Source organism: Rana temporaria, chromosome 5 (assembly GCF_905171775.1).
Source record: "Rana temporaria chromosome 5, aRanTem1.1, whole genome shotgun sequence".
Classification (NCBI taxonomy): Eukaryota; Metazoa; Chordata; class Amphibia; order Anura; family Ranidae; genus Rana; species Rana temporaria.
The window spans coordinates 128,199,889-128,222,949 of NC_053493.1; the positions used below are offsets into that span (position 1 = coordinate 128,199,889).

Genomic DNA, 23,061 nt, shown 5'->3' on the forward strand with positions numbered 1-23,061 from the left:
ATTTACGCCCAAAGATACGCCGGCTCAATGCCTATGACGTGAACGTAACCTACGCACAGCCCCATTCACGTACGACTTACGTAAACAACGTAAAAAGATACGCTTGTTCCGACGTCCATACCTTGCATGGGCTGCGCCACCTAGAGACCAGCTTTATCTTTACGCCGGCGTATGTCTTACGTAAACGGCGTAACTAATTGCGACGGGCGTACGTACGTTTGTGAATCGGCGTATCTTGCTCAATTACATATTCAACGCGGAAATCAACGGAAGCGCCACCTAGCGGCCAGCGTAAATATGCACCCCAAGATACGACGGCGTAGGAGACTTACGCCGCTTGTATCTTGGCCAAATCTATGCGTAACTGATTCTATGAATCAGGTGCATAGATACGACGGCGCCCATTCGGACTTACGACGGCGTATCTGAAGATACGCCGTCGTAAGTCTATGAGAATCTGGGCCTTTATATTCATTGATGGAAACAATCCTTTATGTATCTCTACAAAGTAAAGAAAACCTGTCATGATAGAAACATCTATTGTAAATTTTCCAGTTACCTGGTTGTCATACTGACCCTCTTTCTTCTATATGACACAGAACAAGCAGTCAGATAAGGGTTTATGACTTTCATTATCTGCTTACTTGTTCTGGGTCAGTGACTCAAAGTGTTGAGGCCAAGTGGGTCAGTACAACAACCAGGCAACTAGAATTTTAGGAGAAGGCTGACAATCGCAGCTCCCTTACTCATCTATGGAAAGATTTACTCTAATGGACTTTTTTTATAAGCATCTTGCTGCCCAAAAGTAACCAAGCAGATTCAAGCCAAGGAATATAGCAGTTAGACTCTGCAAGTGTGAACTTGATTGGATATTCGGAGGACAGTGCACTGCTTTTGTCAGGCTTTATTAAATGAGGACTGATGAGATGACAAAGTAAATAAGAAGCAAGTTCTCTGTACAATGGAGAATAATTTGTTGCTTGATGAACTGGCAAGTTACATGTTCTTCATCTGAGCCATGAGCTCCTCCAGACTCTGCTCCGAGTCCTCCACAGTGACTCCTGATGTGGGTTTCTGAAGACAGAAGCAAACATATTCATGAATAACACCATCTAGACTTTGCACATTTCCATGACTTCTATATAGTATTAAGAATATTGACGAGGGAGCTCAAAAAAAAAAATTTCAACTCTGACTGAGGACCTTATATGATAATGAGGTGCTCTAGTCAATAATTTACAATTAGTTACTGGGACCAATTTGCCGGACCCTTTTAATAAAAAAAAAAAAAAAAAAAAAAAAAAATAATACACTAATAATTTGGCTTAGTGTGAAATTATGAAATCAATTGGCTACTTACTAGAGGGCAAAGCATACAGCCTAAAAATAGTAATAAATAGACCTATATGGCTGAAAGTATATAATTATATATATATATATATATATACACACACACACACACACACACATACACACACACACACACACACACATACACACATACTCGAGTATAAGCCGACGCACCTAATTTTGCCACAAAAAAAATGGGAAAACGTATTGACTCGTCGAGTATAAGCCTAGGGTATCCATTTGCATGCCTCACTGTGCTCATGCCTCACTGTGCCCATGACTAGACTGAAGTTTAACATTGGAGTCTTTGGAAGTGGAAGAGGAGAAATGGCACTACATGTGTGCCAAGTCCTGCATCCAGGGGACCTACGACCAGCCGGTACTGGTTCCCCAAAATCACCGGAGAAATTACCGTTTAACATGGGAGTCTATGGAAAGGGGTGCCCGACTTTGAAAAAAAAAAAAAAAATTGGTGCTCCACGCCGGTAGGTCTCCCGGACAACAAACTTTGCACACTTGTAGAGAAAGAGTGGGGCTACATGTGTGCCAATCTTGGGGTCCAGGGGACCTACGGCCAGATGGCACTGGGTCCCCAAAGTCCAGGAGATCAGGCGCAAAAAGGTGACTTGAGAATAAGCCGAGGGGGCATTTTCAGCACAAAAAAAAAAAATGTGCTGAAAAACTCGGCTTATACTCGAGTATATACAGAAGTATCTGTGACTGATTGAAGTGAATTAAAAAAAAATCAATACATCAATCCAAAATGCTTGTGCGTTCCTCACCAGTCTCACAGGCTGCTCACCTCACATCTGAGTCAAATCAGCAGTGTTCCCCTCTGGGGATAATAGAGAGGGCTGGCGTGGTGCTGGTAATCGCTTATTCCCATGGGATTAAAAATCTGATCATCTCACCAAATATGAGGGATATGCAAAAGAAGGAAGTCAGAATCTAGTGCTCTCCATTTTTAAAATGTTTAATAATATATATTTAAAGAAAAAAAAAAGTAAGATATAGACTCACAAAGATTGTGTCCGAAACGCGTTTTCAGCTTGCACGGCTTATGCCGCGTACACGATCGTTTTTTCTGATGAAAACGGTCTGATGGACCGTTTTCATCAGACTAACCGATCATGTGTGGGCCCCATCGTTTTTTTATCCATTGGTTAAAAAACTAGGAACTTGTTTTAAAATTATCTGATGTTTAACTAACCGATAGGAAAAAAAAACGATCGTCTATAGGCATGTCCATCGGTTAAAAATCCACGCATGTTCAGACTAAATTAGGGGACGGGAGCGCTCGTTCTGGTAAAACTAGCATTCGTTATGGAGATGGCACATTCATCACGCTGTAACAGACAGAAAAGCGCGAATAGTCTTTTACTAAAACAAAATCAGCTAAATTAGCCCCAAGGGTGGCGTCATTGGATTTGAACTTCCCCTTTATAGTGCCGTCGTATGTGGTTTACGTGACCGCGTTCTGACACGATCGTTTTATTAACTGATGGTGTGTAGGCACGACTGATCATCAGTCAGCTTCATCGGATAACTGATGGAAAAATCCATCAGTCCGTTTTCATCGGATGGACCGATCGTGTGTACAGGGCATTACAGTGCTATCGTTGCAAATTTACACACACACACACACACACACACACACACACACGTTCAGGCTGGGGGTTAGTCCGCCAGAACAGCTTACTGAGGCGGAACAGGAAGTGAGAAATTTAGACAAATAAAAAAAAAACATTTAGAAGGGAAATCGAAAGAAAAGGTAAGTGAACCAACAATGCACTAGCTTAAAGGAACCAATTTAGAAAATAAAAGAGACAAACCATTACAACTCCTTTAACCAGTTCCCGACCCCCGCATGTACATATACGTCCACAATATGGCACGTACAGGCACATGGGCGTACACGTACGTCCTCGCCTATTAGCGGGTGGGGGGTCCGATCGGGACCCCCCCGCTACATGCGGAGGTCGGGTCCGCTCGGGGAGCGATCCGGGACCACGGCGCGGCTATTTGTTTATAGCCGCTCCGTCGCGATCGCTCCCCGGAGCTGAAGAACGGGGAGAGCCGTGTGTAAACACGGCTTCCCCGTCCTTCACTATGGCGGCACATCGATCGCGTCATTCCCTTTATAGGGAAGACACGATCGATGACGTCATTCCTACAGCCACACCCCCAAACAGTTGTAAACACATACTAGGTGCACCCTAACTCCTACAGCGCCACCTGTGGTTAACTCCCAAACTGCAACTGTCATTTTCACAATAAAGAATGCAATTTAAATGCATTTTTGTGGACGTCCATGCAAAATGTAAAATCCCTGCATCTATAGACACCACGGATCCAACACTAACCTCTCTATCCCTGTAAAGAAAAGATGAGTATACATACCTTTTTGGAAGCCAATCTGATCCGCTTCGACCCGATTACCTCTGCACCCGCCTACACAGAGAAGCCGCGGCTGACAGCTCAGAGTGGGAGTGGGTCAGATCGGCTTCCAAAAAGGTATGTATACTTGTTTTTCATTTACAGGGATAGAGAGGTTAGAGTTAGATCCCCGATGTTTATAGATGCAGACCTAGCTGCGACAGAGGCCTTTGGCGAGGACTGAATGTGAGCCTCTTGCCTTTCGATTATGGGCCAGGGCCTCAAAACAGGAAGGCGGATGGGTTACCCCAGCTGACAGACCTGGAACCTTACTTTTCCAACATCCTCGAGTTGACCCGTTCGGGGTCCCACTCTGGCTGTTGGACTGTTTCCCAGGGGGGAGTATTGTCATGGACTTTGGAATGCTGAAGTGTATCTCCTTGATATCTGTTACACAGTGGGGGGTCTTCTGCCCTGTCTTAAGGCTAACCCCCCCCCCTCCAGACGTCTCCATGGTCTGGAGGAAAAGCATTGTTCTGTGTCTGGCTTTTTGTGTACATTGATTACCTCCTGGGGCTTCTGTCTCATTACACATATCAGTCCTCCTATTCAAGCTATCGGACCAATCCCTGCTGACCCTGTTTCAAGTCCTCATTTGCATGGCTAAGAGGACCTAATTGAGAACTACAATATACTTTACAATTGACCAATAGGAAAGCGGTTGATGGGGGCGGGGTGTTCGAACTGTTGTATAAAAGTGTGTGTGCATCCAATAAGAGAGTTTTCCTGTTTGAACTTACATACAGCCTGCCTGGTGTTTGTTCTGATGGATTTCGAATGGCACATAGCTGTAGTTCAAATCCCAGAGCCTTGGATGACCGAACCATCAGACGTTGCAATCTGCAATCTGATTCAATAGCAGCAGAGGAGTGTCGGGAGAGTGAAACCGAGCAAGGGTCTCGTTACACAGGGATTTTACATTTTGCATGGACAGCCACTTTAACAAAAGCTCTGCAAAGGCTTTGTAAATCATTTTCAAAGTTGAAGCCTGTGTGAACTAGGCCTAAGAGACATGCTTCCTGGTCCCCCAACCTAAGTCTAGGTCTGCTTAGAAGAAAGTTTTGAATCAATTTATTGTACACATGGCTGTATCAACTACTGAGGAAGATTGGAGGGGGGGGGGGGTAATCAACAGTTGCAATTGGGTTTATCAGAACTAACTTGCTTTGAGAGACATGCAAAATGTTTAAATCAATTTTGACTTGATATACAAGCGATGTCTTGATATAAGAGTAGCGTCATGTCACAACTGAGTATAAAAGAGAAGAGAGGTGCCTCTAAGTGTAGCAATATGGTTACATTTAATGAAGGTACAACATTTAGCAACTTATTGCTACACTTAGAAGCGCCTCTCTTCTCATTTATACTCTGGAGCTCCTACTGGATTTTGCTTCTAATCCCCTTGTGGAGGCTTCCATTTGTGGATGGACATTTTATGGTTACACAACCTATCACATTGCTATAATCTTTTTATATTGACTATAAACTGAAGAACCTATGATTGTGGAATGAATATCATTTGAGTTTCCATTATTTCTTATGGGGAAATTCGCTTTGATATAGAAGTGCTTTGGATTACAAGCATGTTTCTGGAACGAATTATGCTCGCAATCCAAGGTTTTACTGTACTCTGCCGTTTTTTTTTTTTTTTTTTACTTACTTTATCAAAATTTGATTCTTCATCATGAGAGTTAGAAGTCACATATAATCTAACAGCTGCTGCCCTGTTAATTGCTTGACCCTATACATCAAGGGTGCCCAACCAGTGAGCCCTCTCATGTGCCCCGTGACCTCCTGCTCTGGGATGGCTGGTTGGCAAGCCCAGATTGCCGACCTGCCATCTGAGAGCATCAGTGTTGTAAATGAAGCCGAAGAAGCAAGCAGCTTTTCAGAAAATCCACCGCACCTGCAGGATATAATAGACGTCTATGGCAAAGTGCAGCTAACCGGCAGGAAAACTGCAGGTACACTGCACCGCAATAGACTGCAAACCACCAGTGTAAAATCAGCCTTAGGCCCCTTTCACACGATCGTTCTGACCCAATCGGACCCTCCATTCACCTCTATGGAGTGGTAGATGTAAACAGACTTTTGTTTGTTTACACCTGCCTACCTCCAATCCAATCTGCTAAAAAAAAGTGGATCTGTCCCCTTCCATCTGATTGGATCAGAGGGCCCATAGAGTAGATTGGGTGTTGCCTGTGTCTGCTTTGCATATGCAGACTGGACACAGACCTGTCATCTATCCACTCCGCTCATTGTGGCCCACGACCGGTTACTAAGTCGCTTAAGTGGCCCTCTGCCTTCAAAAGGTTGGGCACCCCTGCTATACATTGTTTCCCAGCTTCTAAGTGTACACAACATCATAAAAGCAATGGAGTTGCTTACTTATTTTCTTTTACCATGTGGCTCTGTTATTTGATTCTGCTATGTAATCTTAGGAGCTGAGAGAGAGTTTGTAAAATCAGGCAGCTGACAAGGCAACAACGGTCAGACTTCAAGTGACCTCCGACTGTCAAGCTAAACAAATCAGTAAATCTAAATCTTTCATAAGCACAGAATCATATTTATAAATAACAAAGTGGAATTCCATAGTTCACAAAGTAGTTAGAATGGGATTTAGAAGGGAGTGGGAGCAGGTTTAAGCATAGGCAATTGCCAGGGTGGGAGCAGGTTTAAGCATAGGTAATGGCCGGGGTGGGAGCAGGTTTAAGCATAGGTAATGGCCGGGGTGGGAGAAGGTTTAAGCATAGGCAATTGCCGGGGTGGGAGCAGGTTTAAGCATAGGTAATGGCCGGGGTGGGAGAAGGTTTAAGCATAGGCAATTGCCGGGGTGGGAGCAGGTTTAAGCATAGGCAATGGCCGGGGTGGGAGCAGGTTTAAGCATAGGCAATGGCCGGGGTGGGAGCAGGTTTAGGCATAGGCAATGGCCGTGATGGGAGCAGGTTTACGCATAGGCAATGGCCGGGGTGGGAGCAGGTTTACGCATAGGCAATGGCCGGGGTGGGAGCAGGTTTAAGCATAGGCAATGGCCGGGGTGGGAGCAGGTTTAGGCATAGGCAATGGGAGCAGGTTTAGGCATAGGCAATGGTCGGGGTGGGAGCAGGTTTAAGCATAGGCAATGGCTGCGATGGGAGCAGGTTTAAGCATAGGCAATGGCCGGGGTGGGAGCAGGTTTAAGCATAGGTAATGGCCGGGATGGGAGCAGGTTTAAGCATAGGCAATGGCCGGGGTGGGAGCAGGTTTAAGCATAGGTAATGGCCGGGATGGGAGCAGGTTTAAGCATAGGTAATGGCCGGGATGGGAGCAGGTTTAAGCATAGGTAATGGCCGGGATGGGAGCAGGTTTAAGCATAGAAAATGGCCGGGGTGGGAGCAGGTTTAAGCATAGGCAATGGCCGCGATGGGAGCAGGTTTAGGCATAGTTAGGCAATAGCCTGGAATTACACATAAAATTCAGAAATGGTTTAGTCGTTTTAAGTTCGGCAAGTTTTCATTTAAATCAAGCTAAAAGTACAACATTATTGTTCCCACTGTCTGTGTATTTAAAAAGTTTCTACAAAGCACTAAATAAATGTGTATCATACCGTAACAGGAATGGTGTATGCCACAGTAATTCCCTCTGGTAGATCGGGGACAGGTCCAGAAGCCTCCTTTAACTCTTCCTCAGAAACCTCAGACACTAACTCAATTCCTAGAAGTCAGAGAATAGTTCACTGTATAAGAAATTGTGGTTTCTGTTTGAGCGAGATCACTGGCAGACCTGCTAAATTCATACACTAAAAGAGTTTTTATATCCAAATATGTACACATCTTACAGATATCATACAAAAGAAATGTGGAATAGTTACAGTAAATCATCCATCACACTATTCAGAACATCTTCTACGTGTCAGGTCAAAGCAATACTATCAGCTTAGAAATCAAAATCAGCACGGGAGAATATGAGGAGTGCTGGATGTCCGTGTTCCTTCCTCCAACCCGGACACCACTGTTGAATCTTGTAGTGATGTAGAGCAGGGATCTTCAAACTACGGCCCTCCAGCTGTTGCGGAACTACACATCCCATGAGGCATTGTAAAACTAGGACATTCACAGACATGACTAGGCATGATGGGAATTGTAGTTCCTGAACAACTGGAGGGCCGTAGTTTGAAGACCCATGCTTTAGAGTGAACAGGTTCATTAAACTTCTTCCCTCCCCAACAGCACTTACCTTTCCTTCACTCTCCTGCCCGAGAGGAATACTTGGTACTTCCAGGTATGCAGGGAATGTGACGGGGCTGTTTGGTGATGTAACTACATTCTTACATGGGGGCGTGCAAGTGTCTCTAGCCCTGGGGGTAAGATTTAGGGGGTGTATACAAAACATTAACGTGGTTGAAATGTGCAATTAGAAAAAAAAAAAAAAAAAAAAAATCAAGCTTATACTCACCTGCTCTGTACTGCCTCTTCTGGGGTCCTCTGCCGGCGATCTCCACTCCTGCATGTGCCCCTCATAGTAAGCCACTTGCTATGAGGGAAAACTTGCAAGCGCGTTCCCTATCCAGTATGTGTCTCCATAGACGCACACAGCTCAGCTCAGCTCAGGCCCACCCCCCGCTCCCTCCCCACAGGATTTGACAGGGTCCACGCAGCATACTCAAAAAACAAGGAGGTTGATAAAGCTGATTTATATACACACACACACACACACACACACACACACACACACACACGTGTAGTTGAGGGGAGTCAAGTGAACTTAACTTGTTGCTTTTCCCTACACAGGGAAAGAACAGGTTCATTAATAAGTATGATCTCAGGCATGTTTGCAACCGCACATGCAGAGCCCGCCAGGAAGTCGGCACTGCACAGCGCTAATCACAGGCAGCAAGACATCTCTGCAGCCGCGGATCGGGAAAATGTCTCACTGCCTGCGATTAGCGCTGTGCACTGCCGACCTTCTTGGTGGGCTCCGCCCGTTCGGTTGCGAATGTGCCTGAGCTCATCCTTATTCATTAACATAAATGTACATATCACTTGGTTTAGGTTATTACCCCAATTGTTTTCCTCGTGTACAACAGGTTTTTCTTCTTCCACTACAACTTCAGGTTTAGGCTTCGCTGCTTCTTTTAACTGGATAAGAAAAAGTTTTACCAAACATTAGAGAAAAGAAAAGAAATGCCTATACACAAAAACAAGCAATGTAAAAGCGGAATTTTTTATTTTTTTTGTATACAGTAGCTATAATCACACAAAAAAAAAAAAAAAAAAAAAGTTTGGATAAGAAAATTCTGTTATTTTTGAAAAACTAAAAACAGGGAACCAGGGGCGGACTGACAACTCATGGGGCCCCCGGGCAATAGAAGATTATGGTGCCTCCGGGCTTACAGATGGCCACCAAGCCAGGAGGCAGTGCAGCTAAAATCTCAGGATTTTCACATCAAAAGCATGTCGGTTTTGGACATATAAGGGACACATGTAAAAAAAAAAAAAAAACACAGATTTTCACATACTGTCCCTGGTTTTACTGAGCCTGGCAACCCTGATGGGGGCCCCCTAGTGGCATGGGGCCCTCGGGCAGTGCCCAAGTGCCTCAATGGTCAGTCCGCCCCTGCAGGGAACAGTAATAAAAAATGTCTGCAGTTTCGAGGGGGGGAGGGTCTGATACTGCCAACTGAATTATAGTCCTAGTTGAAGATATGAGACTTGAATAAGGATGCAAAACCCATTTACAGCAAAACAAAAGCACACTGACTGGCAGAAGCTTTTAAGCTGGCCCTCAATAGATTAAGATTTGGCTGGACCCTGCTGAACCAATCCATGTATGGCCAATGCGGTTGAAGTTAATCTACAAACTTCTGTTTAACCACCAAGATAAAACAGTCTTGATCAGTACTGCGGGAATTATGCTGTAGTGCTGCTCTGCGTATTTAACAGCGGATTGCATTGTACTCCGGCAGCGGGGGGAGGGGGTTTGAGATCCACCTCAAAAGGTTTGGAAGGGGAAATGCATGGCCAATCTAAGATGGCTGGTCACTCAGATTGGATTCTGTATAATAGATCAGCAGAACTCCACATCAGATGAAGACTATCTGGTTTCTTCTTTTGAACTTAGCAGGACTAAGAAAAAACGCATGGAAATGGAAAACACATCTTTTGTGAGATATTACGCTAAAATAATTTAAAGCATAACAACACGTCAGCATGACTACATTTATAAGCAACATCATGCCTATACACATTTAACTGACCACTACAACATGTCTACCTTGAATTCTTCCTGCCGTTGCAAACAGTATCTATCGCTGCAGGATGGGTTAGGTTTCAAGGACATGGTTGGGAAGTAGTCCTGCATTGCATTGTATCCCAGGTAGAAGCTCACTGTGCCAAAGTTTAGGAGATACCTATAGAAAAAGAGCAGGCTACTGAGATCCAACAGACAAGAAATGTTTTCAACAATCGCCTCTTTTTAGCTTTTTAGGTGTAAAGAAAAAGAATGTGAACCCTTTAGCATACCCTGGAGGCAGCCCTTTTGGAGGGGCCTAGACTCTGCCTTGGCAAGGTAGCTAATTACAGTCATTCTGATCTGTATGAGACCAGCAAAAAGGCAAAGGTGTACAAGGACACAGCAGCCCAATGATGTTTTTTTAATACAAAAATAAATAAAATTAAAATAAAATATATTTTTATTAAAATGTATTTTATTAAAATGCTTTTGGAGTAATGATAGTTTTCTATTTAAGATACATTAATAATGTATTCAGCATGAAATGGAGCTTAGTTATGTAGCATGAGGCTGTATACATGTTACATTTTTGGTAAACTCATTCAATGAATCCAACCTCTGCAAAGCCGAGATAACATGCACTGCATTGATGCATCCACACAGTAACCATGAGATAAAACAAAGTTTAGAAATATTATTTTATCGCATCGTTTTGCAAATCTACGTACGCTACAAACTGTATGACTGAATCAGTTCTGATATCGTTGTTTTACTAACCTGACAGCCTATTCTAAATAGGAAATCTCATTTTGTTTGCAAATATTAAAAGATTCCAACTACCAGTAAGAGGAAGTCCTAACAATTAAAGAGCACCTGTCATTTCAGATCCATCATGGCAGCGCCTGTTAAGCAGGCATCCACTCGCCTGCTGCCGCCATGTCCCTCACCTTGTTGCATCACTGCAGCACCACCAGCCGTCCCATTAAAGTGAATGAGACTGTCGGGTCAGAGGAGCCGCTGCTAGACAGAGATGACAGTTGCTCTTTAAAAATTATGATTTAAATCGAGTTGACTAAGGGCCCTTTCACACTGGTGCGTTTTTGCCGCGTTTCCGCGGTAAAAATAGCGCTATTAAAACGCTCCCCATGCTCCATTGAAATTAATTAAAAACCGATGTAAAAATAGAGCGTTAAAATCGCGGTAAAACACCGCGATTTTACAGCGTTTTTACCGCGTTTTTAATTCATTTCAATGGAGAGGGGCATGGGGAGCGTTTTAATAGCGCTATTTTTACCGCGTAAACGCGGCAAAAACGCACCAGTGTGAAAAGGCCCTTAAAGTGGATTTCCACCCAAAAATTGAACTTCCACTTTTTGAAACCCTTCCCCCCTCCGGTGTCACATTTGGCACCTTTCAGGGGGAGGGGGAAGCAGATACCCATCTAATACAGGTATTTGCTCCCATTTCCTGGCATAGATCACCTTGGTGATCTACGCCACTTCCGGCGCCTACTCTGTACCCCCCGCTGTCTTCCATGAGACACACAGCGGGGACCAGTGAAGACGCGCAGTGCGGCTCGCGCATGCTCGGTTTGGGCTGCCGACATCGCGGGGCACCATGGACATATCACCCTTCTTTCCTGGAGCCCCTAATAAAGGAAATGTTTAGTACTTTTACGTTTTTTATATACACATGTAAAATATCATCTAGATATAAATTTAATGAATATGGCCCATTCACCTTATTGTGTTGTGTGAATGTGCGCATGACTGCAACACACACTAGGCACGATGGCATTCATTCTGAAAGGCACCAAAACCCACCGCGCTGACAGACATTTATTGCAACAATCCACCATCATGCGTTGGGGCGCACTGAGAAGAATAGTTAATGCATCTTTTTTTGGAGCATTAGGCAGCCCACTCAAATGAATGGGCATTTATAACCACACACACACACACACACACACACACACACACTGCGCCTTCAAAGTGGTTTACCGGGGTTATGGCTGAAGCCATCAGCCGTAACACTGGTATTTTTTTTTTTGTAGCCGGCGATTCTCTTCCTCTTTTTTTTCTTCTTTTTTTGATCTTTTGCTTTGAAAAGGTAGAAGAGATATAGGGTCTTATAGACCCCAGATATTGCCACAAATGTTATGGCGAGAGCAACAATTCTAGTGCTAGACCTCCTCTAACTCTAAACTGGTAACCTGTAAAAAAAATGTAAGCGTTGTCTATGGAGATTTTTAAGTATCGTAGTTTGCACATAATTTTAAAGCGTGGCATAATAGGCATCTATTTACTCAGCATAGCATCATTTTTTATTATATTAATATTATATTTTACCAAAAAATTGGGTTATATATTGTGATTTTTTGCATTTAAAATTCATTAGAGTGTTTTTTTCAAACACAATTCTTTGGAAAAAAATATCGCTGCACAAATGTGACATCAAAAAATCATAATGATCGCCATTTTATTCTCTAGGGTCTCTGCTAAAAAAGATATATAAAATGTTTGGGGGTTCTAATTCTAAGATTTTTACTTGTAAACAAAGTGCTAGAAAAGGCCTGGTCCTTGTGCATCAAATGCTCATTAATGTGCTTTTCAACAGTTGTGCTTTACCGCTCCTTGTGCCAATGCAAACCTGTAAATGTAAACTCACTGAAAACTATAAAGTCACTTGGTGATTGATACGGATACGTTATCAGTCATTAGGCACGGTGGTTTGATTGGCTGTATTGAATACAAAGCTCCATCTAGAACAGGGATGGCCAACCAGTGGCCCGAGGACCACATGTGGCCCGCGGAGCCCTCTGATGTGGCCCGCGATCTCCTGCTCTGGGATGGAATAGAATATAATACTGTTAAAGGTAATTTTATCACTAAAATCACAGTGTATATATGGGCATATCTGTTCTGCAGTGGTTACTGGGCTGCTTTCAAACAGATCAGCAGGTGCAGAGCAGTGCACCTATGGGTTACCTGCTTTGAGCCAAAGACTTCTGTTATTACCGGCGAGTTTGGTGAGCTTTCTGAAAGTGCACCAAACCTGCAAAATATAATAGAAGACTATTGCAAAGTGCACCCACAGTGCAGAAAAAAACGCAGCACATCAGTGTGAAAGCAGCCTTGAGCCCTTTTCACACGGTCAGGCAGACCCAATTTGACCCTCCATGAACCTCTAAGGAGTGGCAAACATAAACCAACTTCTGTTCTACCTCCAATCCGATATGCTTGGACATGGACACAGTTTAGTGGGCTGTGTTCATGTCCGCTCTGCATATGCAGAGTGGACACGGACATCCCGTCCACCCGCTCCGCTCATTGTGGCCCACGACCAGTTACCAAGTTGCTTAAGTGGCCCTTGCTCTTCAAAAGGTTGGGCACCCGCTGATCTAGAATCTAAAATCTGAAAGTCCTCTATTAAAATGTTACTAAACCCAGGAATCTGCATTCACTATATCTGGTCCCCCGCAGTACACAGAACATGGAAATGCAATTCTTTTGGTAAATATGAACTGTTAAATACCATTTCTCATCAGCAGTATAAAGCAGTTTTGTGATTTCTATCAGTGTATAGTTAAATCTTAAAGGAGGATTTTACATCCTACTCTATCTGTCCTATGAGGCTGCATGACCCCCTGACCCTCTGTTTGGACAGTGGTAATTGGCCCTGTGCTGATTACATGCAAGAGGAAAAAAAAAAAAGCTCTCTAGCAATACACACCAAACTGACCATGTGCAGAGTGACACCAAAGGCTCTGTCTTATCAGGAGTAAGGATGAGCTCTGGCGTGTTCAAATAGTACACGTGAAGAGCCCGCCAGGAAGTGGGCATGGCGCTGCACTAATCACAGTCAGGGAGACATTGTCCCGATGCTCGGCTGCGGGGATCGTGAAATGTCTCCCTGGATGTGATTAGCGCAGCGCCGTGCACACTTCCTGGCGGGCTCTTCACGTGTACTATGCGAACACGCCAGAGCTCATCCTTAATCAGGAGATTGATTGGGGATAGTGGGAGAAGGGGAGGATCAGAGAAGACAGGATCAATCAGCCTTTTTACACAATGTGGAGGATTAACCCTTTAGGTTCCACAGTGAGTATAACAACAAGAATGCTTAAATAAGCATGCTGAAACACAGTCACTCTCTTTCTAAAAAAAAAAAAACACAACAACCCCCCACTGTGTAACACTCCCTCATTTTCCTTCCACCCCCCGTTCCTTTTTTCCTTTCTATTGATTCTCCACTACTGGCCTCCTTCACAGCCTCGAATGCCTGACCCTCATAATTGTTTTGTGCACTAAATAAGGATATAAAACTCTTATTGTTACCATGCATGCATTTGTTTATGGTTGCACACTAACTTTTCAGTCCCTCTAAGGGGCGCGTTTAAAAAATATTGCAGAGCCATTTGTCCTGCAAAACTGCATGTACATTCATTCTGCGTGAAAGGAAAATTGAGTATTACTAAGCTATTTTCTTTCTCGGTCAGATGTGCTTCATTCATACAGCTAACGTGAATCAGTAAATACCGCATTTTGGCCACTAGATGGAGCTTATAAAACATAGGAAATAAATAAATACATGTTTACCAAGAACAGCATAAAAAATTTAAAGATAAACACTGAGATTAGAACTCAAAAAATATGTGCTCACTGAGAGAAATGTATTTTTAAAATCTAATCTAACCTCTAGGAGACCTTTCTTGGTTGCTGTGTAAGTGAAGGTGTATGATAAAAGTCCAGTTCTATGAAGTGACTTACTTGAGAACATTCTGCACAAGTATTCCAGCTACGACTCCCATTGTGGTGGGCAGACTGGCCGCACACACACCGGCACGCTTCAAAGTCTTTTCATCAATGTTTGCTGCAACCACTAAGGGAGGTGCGCACTGCGGAAGAGAATGGATCAGGATTTACCAAATCAAACAATGAATGACACTTATTAATGTATAGTAGCCTAAGCACAGAACCTGCAGCATATATAGTCATTGCCACTGTGTGATCTGTTTTGGTATAATCTTTGGAATGTTAAAAAAAATATAGAAATCTACTGGAAACAATACATTTTAATTTCTCACGGTATCATAACCTTCAGTAAAAGAAAAAAAAAAAAAAAAAAAGGGACCCGATGGGAGGAGCTGACACTTGAATTGGAACAAAACCCATCAATTTAACCATTTCTCAAAACAGTTACATACAATGCATGCTATGAATGATAACTGCCACAGTTGCTTGTGCGCTTAACCAAACGGTCAAGCCATCAAATGCTTGGGGTCACAACTGATCACATGTGCAGCACCATAGCAACTGCAGATCAAACAGAGGCCAATATGGCAGCTTTGTTGGATGTAAACAATAGGAGGGTTTAATTTCACTTTAACCACCTGCCTGATGTCAGGAATCTATGCTCAATCCCTAGAACTAATTTGTCAGTTTGACATCAGGTCTGAGAACTAGGAGCACAAAGTTACCTTTATAAATTCTCTCCTGACAGAATATGGTTCTCTTTTCCTGATTTGTAGCAAAAGCTACGATTTATTGTAGAATTGAGCAGACAGTCAGCAATATACAGTAGTAGTGTGAAGAACCCTTATTGTTTTTTTTTTAAAAAAAAAAAAAATATATATATATATATATATATACACACACACACACACACATACATACATACATACACACATACTAGGGCTGCAGAAATTAACGATTAATTCCTTGATTAATCGTTAATTTCTTTGATTGATCAAAATTATTTTGATTGATCAGACGATCCGCGGATTGAGCTCCATGGTCTTGCCCATAGGAAAGACCGCGGCTTTGGCCTAGCTCCGGAGCCACGGCCATCTTGGTACACCGGGCATCGTCCTAGTAGTGGCGCAAGCAGGGAGATGTGGACATTACAGTATTAATAAAAAAAAATTAAAAACTGTGCGTTATAATCGAAATTAGTCGATTAATCGAGATTAAATCGCACACGAAAATGTTATCAGTAACAGCCCTAATTATATATATATATATATCACAGTACAGACCAAAAGTTTGGACACACCTTCTCATTCAAAGAGTTTTCTTTATTTTCATGACTATGAAAATTGGAGATTCACACTGAAGGCATCAAAACTATGAAGTAACACATGTGGAATTATACATAACAAAAAAAAGGGATTTTTAAATACAGCTTACCTGTAAAATCCTTTTCTTGGAGTACATCACGGGACACAGAGCGGCATATTCATTACTATGTGGGTTATATGGAGTACCTTCAGGTGATGGACACTGGCAATCTCAAACAGGAAGTCCCCTCCCTATATAACCCCCTCCCATAGGAGGAGTACCTCAGTTTTGTAGCAAGCAGTATGCCTCCCAAAATGGTCCCCATAAGAGGGGTGGGAGCTCTGTGTCCCGTGATGTACTCCAAGAAAAGGATTTTACAGGTAAGCTGTATTTAAAAATCCCTTTTTCTTTATCGTACATCACGGGACACAGAGCGGCATATTCATTACTATGTGGGATGTCCCAAAGCAATGCTTTAATGAGGGGAGGGAGACATCTTCCCAAGGATTTACTTCTGAGATAACTCAAATAATAATAATAAATCCAACTTAGTCGAGAAATAAAAATTAAATTTTTTAACTCAAGGGTGCCCCCGATTCTGAGGGTCTTAAAAATGCAGCCTGCAGCAGTTCTTGCCAAAAAGGCTGTATCAGTATTCCTTCTTACGTCCAACCGGTCTGATTTTAGAACACTTGTGGACTCAAACCAGGTTGCCGCCTTGCATACTTGAGCCACAGGGAACTGATGGTGTGCTGTCCAAGGAGGCGCCCATGGCTCTGGTAAAAAGAGCCCTTACTGGCAGTGGAAGAGGCAGTCTTTTCAAGCTGTAGGCCTGAGTAAATAATAGCTTCCTCTCTCACGAGAAGATGGCTTTTGCAGCTGTCTGCCCCTTCTTGGCTCATCTGGCAAAAATGAACAACACATCTGTTTCCCGGAACTTCTCTGTAGCTCTAAAATAGGCCTTTATGGCCGTGACCGTAAGGTATGCAGCAACCCTTCCTTCTGGAAGTAGGTTTCGGAGAAGGATGATAGTACCAAATCCTGGTTAGGAAACAACTGGATATAACTAAGGACTAGTGAGTTGGGCTTTGAAGGCACACGATACAAAAGTTGTAGAAAACTAGAAAAATTTATTATAAATATGGAAATATCATAGAAACCGTTATAAATAAAAAATCACAAAGTGAAGTTCAATTGACAACTGGTTTACCACACACGGTTCACATACATTTGTATAGTTCTAACATAAAAAGCTTAAAATAAAAAGCATAATTATAAAAAACGTTATATCACAAGTGACCGGATGGTTGTCCAGAGGACTAGGAGGATTTGCTCGACATGTTGCGCGCTTATGGAATTAGCGCTTCCTCAGGAGCATAGATATTTCATTAAGGGGTATCCCGCGTTGGTGGTAATCAACGAACGGTCTTTTATTGGCCTATCACTGGTTGTAATTCACAAGGAAATTGTTTCAACCAGATAGGAGAATATAATCATAAAGAAAAAGCAGAACTCAATTGCATGCGGTGGTATGGCAGTTGATTGCTGGTAAGCAACGAACAATGAATCTGATCCAGGTATATGTTCACACACCCAGCTAGTGCATACAGTGTATTAATCGGACATAGAAAAAACAGATAGGTAAATCTGTCTAAATAACCGCCTACCTAACTGACCTTAGTCCATGGGTATGGAAAGGATAATAGGCAAAGGCGTTAAAGTCCTTAGTGTTGCAGTATATTGTATAGCTGAGTGTGTCCCTGGTGACAGAGTGGAGTACACTAGTCCTTAGTTCAATTCTACAATATCGGGGCGGTGGCACATTTAATACCGGTGCATCCGTATTATCACCTTACGCTTGATGCACACCAAATTAGGTTTTTTTCTTCAAGAACTGGATATAACCTTCGGTAGAAAGGGAGGATGAGGATGGAGGACCACCTCGTCCTTGTGAGAAAATTTAAGATATAGCTCCTTATAAGATAAGGCTGCTATTTCTGTTCTCTTTGGCTAAACTATGGCAACCAGAAATCCCAGCTTCCTTGATAGCCAAATCACAGGAATTTCAGCCAACGACTCAAAAGGTTGTTCCTGTAGAGTTGACCGAACTAGATCCAAGTCCCACGGCAAGTGGTGACATGCCCGGAGGATTAATGCGCCAGACCCTCTGAAAGAAGGTCTCAACCGCGAGTGGGAGTCCACCACTCCTAGCTGGAGAGACTTAACACTTCATTAATGGTATACTTGCGGCAAGCTGTTCCTTCGACACATACCAGCCTACCTAGGCTTCCCGGACCCTGTAACAAGTCACCCTGGAGACCGGCTTTTTTTTTTTTTTTTTAAACCTGATCAGGGTAGAGATTATCTGCCCAGAACGGCCTCTACTACTGAGAATCAGGGATTCAGCCGCCAGGCCGTCAAATTTAGACGCCGCAATGCAGGGTGTAGGATCGGGCCTTGTGAGAGTAGGTCTGGCCGTAGAGGAAGTGCCCAAGGTTCTCCCACTGCCATCCTCAGGATTAGTGAGTACCATGCCCTCCTGGGCCATGCTGGAGCTACCAGGATGACTGGTTTGTGCTCCACCCTGATCCTGCGTAACAGGCGGGGTAGCAACTGTAGCGGGGGAAAGGCATATAGCAGTTTGAACTGATGCCAAGGACAAACCAATGCATCGGTTCCGCAGGCCATAGGGTCCCGAGTACGGGACATGAACCTGTCTAGTTTTTTGTTGAATCTTGATGCCATGACGTCCACGTCCGGCATTCCCCACCTCTGGCAGATTAACTGAAAAATTTTAGGGTGCAGAGACCACTCCCCTGGCGACAGAGACTGACGACTCAAGAAGTCCGCTTGCACGTTGTCCACCCCGGGAATGAAGATTGCCGATATGCAGGGCACATGAGCCTCTGCCCACAGGAAAATCGAGCTCACCTCTCTCTGAGCTGATTGACTTTTGGTTCCCCCTTGGTGATTTATATATGCTACAGCCGTGGCATTGTCCGACTGAATCCTCACCGGGAACCCCTGTAACTTGGATGTCCAAGCCTCGAGGGCCAACCGAGCAGCTCTGAGCTCCAAGATGTTGATGGGCAACTGCCTCTCCGCATGTGCCCAAGTGCCTTGGCGAGTGCAACCATCCAAGACCGCTCCCCAGCCCGTTAGGCTGGCATCTGTGGTTACTATCTTCCAGGTTATGGGACTGAAAGATTTTCCCTTTAGCAGGTTCTGAGGGTTTAACCACCAACACAGACTTTGCCGGACTCTTGCTGACAGAGGCAACGGAAACTCCAAGGCCTGCGCCCTCTTGCTCCAAGCTGCCAGAATGGCTGCCTGTAGGATGCGAGTGTGGCTCTGAGCGTAAGGTACCGCCTCGAACGTGGCCACTAGCTTGCCTAGTAAACGCATACATAGGCGAATAGTTGGTTCTCTTTTACTCAGAACCAGCTGAATCAATTCTTTGATAGCCCTGACTTTTACCAGGGGTAGAAAAACCTTTTGCTGAGCTGTGTCTAACCTCATGCCGAGATAATCCAACTGTTGTGCGGGTTGGAATACTGATTTTTCTCGGTTTATGACCCAGCCGAACCTCTCGAGAATCTGAACCGTGAGGGCAACCGCTCGCTCCAAACAAGGAGATGAGTGGTCTATGATCAAGAGGTCATCCAAATATGCCAGGACCGTGACGCCCTGGATTCTTAGACTGGCTAATATTGGAGCTAGAACCTTCGTGAACACCCGGGGGGCCGTAGCCAGCCCGAAAGGAAGCGCCACAAATTGGAAGTGACGCTGAGCCACTGAGAAACGTAAAAATCTCTGATGTGGCCGAAAGATCGGTATATGAAGGTAAGCATCCTTTATGTCTATGGAGGCCAGAAAATCGCCCTTCTGGAGCACGGCGGCTGCTGACCGAACAGACTCCATCCGGAATGACTGAACCTTTAGATAAATGTTTAAATTTTTTAGGTCCAAAATTGGCCTGACCTCGCCGTTGGGCTTTGGCACGACAAATAGATTGGAGTAGAAACCTAGCCCTTGTTCTAGGACTGGTACCTCTACTATCACGCCTTGATAAATTAGACGATCCAATGCCGCCAAAAAGGGGGACCTCTTTGCTGGATCGTTTGGAATTCTTGATTCCTGATAATGAGGAGGAGGAAACTTTAGAAACTCTAATCTGTAGCCTGTGGCCACAGAAGATCGGACCCATCTGTCGGGGATGTTGGCTTCCCAGATCTTTGAAAAGAAACGAAGCCTTCCCCCTATCCTCGTGGGTGGGGGCATCTCTTCATAAGGCAGACTTAGGGGCAGGCTTTGCTGGCTTGCGATACCAAGGCTTTTTGCCTCCCGGGGCCTGTCCCTGCGATTTAAAATTTGATCGCGCAGGAGGCCGTCGATACTGCCTGGCATTAGAGGGCCCTGGCACAGGGGAAAGTTGCCTCTTAAATGTAGGACCCCGAGATCTCTTCTTGACTGGCAAAAGGGTACTCTTGCCACTTGAGATAGTCTGAATGTATTTATCCAGATCTTCTCCGAAAAGTCGACCTCCATGGAAAGGGAAACCTGCCAAAAGCTTTTTGCATGGGGGCTCGGCCGCCCAGTTCTTTAACCATAAGAGCCTTCTCATATGCACTAAAAATAGAGATAAGCGAGATGCCTGCTGAATGGAATCTTTTATAGCATCCACCGCAAAGCAAAGAGCTCTGGGTATATCGGACAGCTCTTCTGCCTGTTGGGCAGGGATGTCCTTAAGCATCTGTTTCGTCTGATCCTTTAAAGCCTGACAGACTCCTATAGCAGCCACCGCTGGCTGTACCACTGCCCCTGCCGTGGAAAAAGAAGCTTTTAAGAGAGTTTCCAACCGTTTATCAACCGGGTCCTTAAACATCTGAATGTTTTCTACCGGGCAAGTTAGTGATTTATTTACACAAGAGATGGCAGCATCCACAGCTGGGAGCGCCCATTTTTTGGCAAACTTCTCCTCTAACGGGTAGATAACAGAAAATTTTTTAGGCGGCAAAAAAATTCTGTCTGGTCGTACCCAATCTTGGAAAATTAGCTCCTCTAATAACGGATGGACTGGAAAAACTGCGTTATTCAGGGGCGCCTTTAAGGAGCCCAAAGAGGAAACTGCCGGACTCCGGAGCTCCGGTAAAGGCAGGTTAAATGCTGAGTGTACCATGTCCGTCAAAGACTGGACCCACAGGCTCTCCGCTTGGGAGGCTGAGAATGGTTCCTCAATAGTAGATTCCTCAATTTCTGAACCCTCTGGGTTCTCGTCCAATAGATCCTCCTGAAATTCTGATTCCTCCAGTGAAATCAGTTCAGCATCCGAGGATACACATTTTGGCGAAGGGGACCTAGCCCGCTTCTTGCCTGGAAAAGATTTAGTGAGCATAGCTGCCAATCTTTTCTCTAGCCCTTCTAATGCGGTAGCTAGCTTTTCCTCTGTGACGAACACAGGGTTGGGTGGATCTGGGCCAGCCGCTGCACCAGACCCCCCTATTGGCTCAACCAAGGCGGCCACAACTGGGTCAGGCGGGGAGAGTACCGGCATAGCCTGACTCGTATCCTCAGAATCCGAGGGGGAACCCTTTTGCTTTTTGACATTTTTAGATCCCCTTGATCCTGAGCCTTTGGGTGCCATGGTACAAAACCGAGGTTCTTAGCCTGCAACAACTAACTGTACGCAGCTAGGAAATAATCTTGAAAGGTTTAGGGAGCAATAGGATTACTAGTGTCCAAAAACCCTGGTGAGGCCGAAATCAAATATAAAGGAAAAAAATTTTTTTTTTTTTTTTTTAATATGCTATTATGTTCCTTTAAATTAGAAGTATTTATATTTTACTTCTTTTTTTTTTTTTTTTTTTTTACGGCCCCACCAATATCTTTTTCCAGCCCTTCAACCTGCTGACAAAGGGGAATTTTTGGCTTAATAAGAAAAAATAGGCCAAGCCTATGATGTACTACCCCTTTCTTGCCACCGGGGGTCGCAGGAGTGCCGCTCTGTGTCCTCTCTCCTCCAGATCAGCTTCAGACTGATCTATGCGCGCACCCTGTCACTCTTAACAGAGGCGAGACACGCCTCTTCCTGCGTGCTCCCGCCCTCCCCCTCCTCCCGATGGCGCGAAATTCATCTATTTCTTGCGTGCCCGCGCGCGCGACAGGGAGAGGAGAGAGAGACACATGGAGACGCCAGACGCCGACAGAGCTGGGAGAAAGGACGCGCTGCAGGGCGGCAAATTTGAATCCCCCGGACAGGTAGGCTGCAAATAGAGACTCTAAGGAATCAGTTGCTTAGCCCAAGGGTCTCTTCCCAGACCCTGTATGCCCAGCAGAACAGCAGGTAGCCAGAAGAAGATTGCTTGGACAGGGGGCCAGAAATGGGGAGGAACAAAACAAATCATCCTGTCCACTAACGGACATAGTGACCCTGGTGCCCATGCAGAGCATACTTAGGCTGCCCCCCCTTTTGGTCCCCCTTGGGAAGCTCGCAGTCGAACCAAGTTCCGCAGGCTCCCCACTTACCTGCTCCATGCCGCAGGACGTTTGTAACAAACACAGTCCAATCTTCTCCCATCTCCGTGGGAAGTGTAGTAGACCTTCAGGCACTGGGGTCCTGAAAGGAACCGCTGTCCTGGACCTATACAGCACCTCTGGCAAACAGGGAACTCTTGGCTTTAGAAAAGCTGTGAGCCCTGGGCCCAGGGTCCAGCCCTCCAGAGAGGGCATTATAGGCAAAACCCCCTGGATTTGGGGGCCCGGGTACTGTCCACTTCGGCACTGAGGCACTCTGGACAGATCTGGTTAGCCCGCCTTGATCCCAAGGATATGGAGGCAAGCTATTCCGTGACCAACACCTAAGACACTGGCGAAAAAACTGAGGTACTCCTCCTATGGGAGGGGGTTATATAGGGAGGGGACTTCCTGTTTGAGATTGCCAGTGTCCATCACCTGAAGGTACTCCATATAACCCACATAGTAATGAATATGCCGCTCTGTGTCCCGT

At 44.6% G+C, this 23,061-nt stretch overlaps 1 protein-coding gene across 2 annotated transcripts in view; it reads right to left on the bottom strand.

Annotated features, from left to right (window-relative positions):
- Nucleotides 1–496: 496 nt before the first annotated feature.
- Nucleotides 497–23,061, bottom strand: part of UBA5 (ubiquitin like modifier activating enzyme 5) — a 35,573-nt gene continuing 13,008 nt past the window's right edge. For both annotated transcript variants that reach the window (XM_040353111.1, XM_040353112.1), the window contains 5 exons: nucleotides 14,766–14,893; nucleotides 10,039–10,174; nucleotides 8,825–8,903; nucleotides 7,373–7,479; nucleotides 497–1,074 (listed from right to left, as the gene is read on the bottom strand). In XM_040353111.1, coding sequence (XP_040209045.1) covers nucleotides 997–1,074; nucleotides 7,373–7,479; nucleotides 8,825–8,903; nucleotides 10,039–10,174; nucleotides 14,766–14,893 — 528 coding nt within the window. In that variant the 3' untranslated portion in view covers nucleotides 497–996. The remainder of the gene's footprint in view (nucleotides 1,075–7,372; nucleotides 7,480–8,824; nucleotides 8,904–10,038; nucleotides 10,175–14,765; nucleotides 14,894–23,061) is intronic.